This window comes from Geospiza fortis, unplaced genomic scaffold, assembly GCF_000277835.1.
Source record: "Geospiza fortis unplaced genomic scaffold, GeoFor_1.0 scaffold120, whole genome shotgun sequence".
NCBI classification, from domain to species: Eukaryota; Metazoa; Chordata; class Aves; order Passeriformes; family Thraupidae; genus Geospiza; species Geospiza fortis.
This window is the reverse complement of record NW_005054364.1, coordinates 3,330,497-3,332,131: the sequence shown is the minus strand read 5'-3', so window position 1 is coordinate 3,332,131 and position 1,635 is coordinate 3,330,497. Positions and strand designations below refer to the sequence as shown.

General features: G+C 39.4%; 1 protein-coding gene across 1 annotated transcript in view; it reads right to left on the bottom strand.

Moving 5' to 3' along the window:
* The window catches only part of STAC (SH3 and cysteine rich domain), a 72,054-nt gene that overhangs the window by 47,906 nt on the left and 22,513 nt on the right, over positions 1 to 1,635 (bottom strand). Inside the window, exon 2 of the mRNA XM_031059628.1 lies at positions 329 to 605. Within this exon, the coding sequence (XP_030915488.1) occupies positions 329 to 605 (277 nt within the window). The remainder of the gene's footprint in view (positions 1 to 328; positions 606 to 1,635) is intronic.

The following is a 1,635-nucleotide window of genomic DNA, read 5'->3' as shown; positions in this document are numbered from 1 at the left end:
ATGGACACATTTGCAATATGGATTTCTGCTGCTTCTAGTGCAGCATAAAACTCGTGCTTGGTGCTCAGTATAACCTGGATGACAGAAGAGTTTGATTCCAGCTGAATCCCTCACCTGTAATTTGTGATAACAGTATGTGTCTACAAGGCAAGACATCTGTCAACAAATGTAGAACTTGTGTTAACCTGTGGCAGATATGACATAAATCCAGAACCTCTCTGCATGAATATTCTCAAGGAGACTTCTGGGCTCACAGAAATTAGAGAAAGGTCATCCTGCAAGTTCTAGCATGGACACACAATGAGATTTTAAATGAAATTTTTCTTACCAACAATCATATGGTTGCAGACATCACAGAAGGTTGGTTTTTTGAAGATGTGCTCCTGGAAGATGTGAGTCTTGCTGTTTTCTGGCAGCTGTTGGGCTCTGGTGGGTGAAGATGCCTGGCTGTCTGAGTTGGGGAGCTGCCCAGTGCTTGTGCTCACCTCAGGCATCAAGTCTACTTGCAGTTTCACATCACTATTAGTCCTCTGGAAGAAATTGTCCGCACTTTTACTCCGCAAGCTTTTAGTCTTGAAGGAGAGGGATCTCTTCAGTTTCTGCAGCTGCAACAAACAAACCAATTATAATTACGATTTTTTCTACTCTAAAAGCAACGCAAGGCTCCTGGTTTTGGGGTGTGTTGTTGCCAAGTGAACCTGGGAGCTGCTGAGCAAAGATAACAGATCCAATCAGAATGCAACCTACCCTACGTATGTTTTCTATTGGACAATAAACTTGATAGTCCTAAATAATGCTTCTTTTGGTCTTTATTTGCAGGTATGACAGCAAAGAAGTATTGCTGGAAGTTGTAGGCATGGGAGAATACACCCTTTGTATTCAAGCATGAGGGAACTTAGAGCATTATTCATCCTCTAAGAGTACTTAATCAGTCTGTAAAGCCATTACAGGAATAGCTGTTAAATGGTGGTACATGACAAGTGAATTCAGTGAATATATTTGATATACTTAAAGTTCTTGAATTTGGCAGAAACAAAGATTATATGCATTTTTTATTATATATATTTTAGATTATATGCATTTGATTAGCTTTGACTAAGAAATTCTACTTTATTTTTTTAAGGACAGTCTTTACAGCAGTAAGAGTGCAATTAGCTGGCCAATTGGTAGTTAATGCATTCATTAATACTAGTAAACACACATTCACATATGTTCTTGTATGTTGTGCTGTATTGCATTGATTGTCAGACTATCAAGCACCACAATAAGACATTATTAAATTAGAGTTGTTAACTCAAACTCTTCATCTGTTATCAGGCACTCTTGTGCCATATCAGCCACCCTCTCATTTTTCATTCTCTTCCCCAGTTTTGTATAAGGCTGAGAGGGGTTCTGGATGAGTCACTGACATGATTAGGAAATTAGCCACACGAATTTGTGGGTTTGTCAGCTCCAACATTCCACAAGGAGGGGCCAGGTAAAAGGAAAGCCAGCTCTGAGTCTGCTTTGTGTTTGCCCTCTGTGAAGTGCAATAATTCTGTATCACCTTTCACTCAGCATTATTCATACCACTGCAAAATAATTTCAATCACCGCTGCTATTCTCTGGGTGACTGTGATGTAACAACTGAAATTT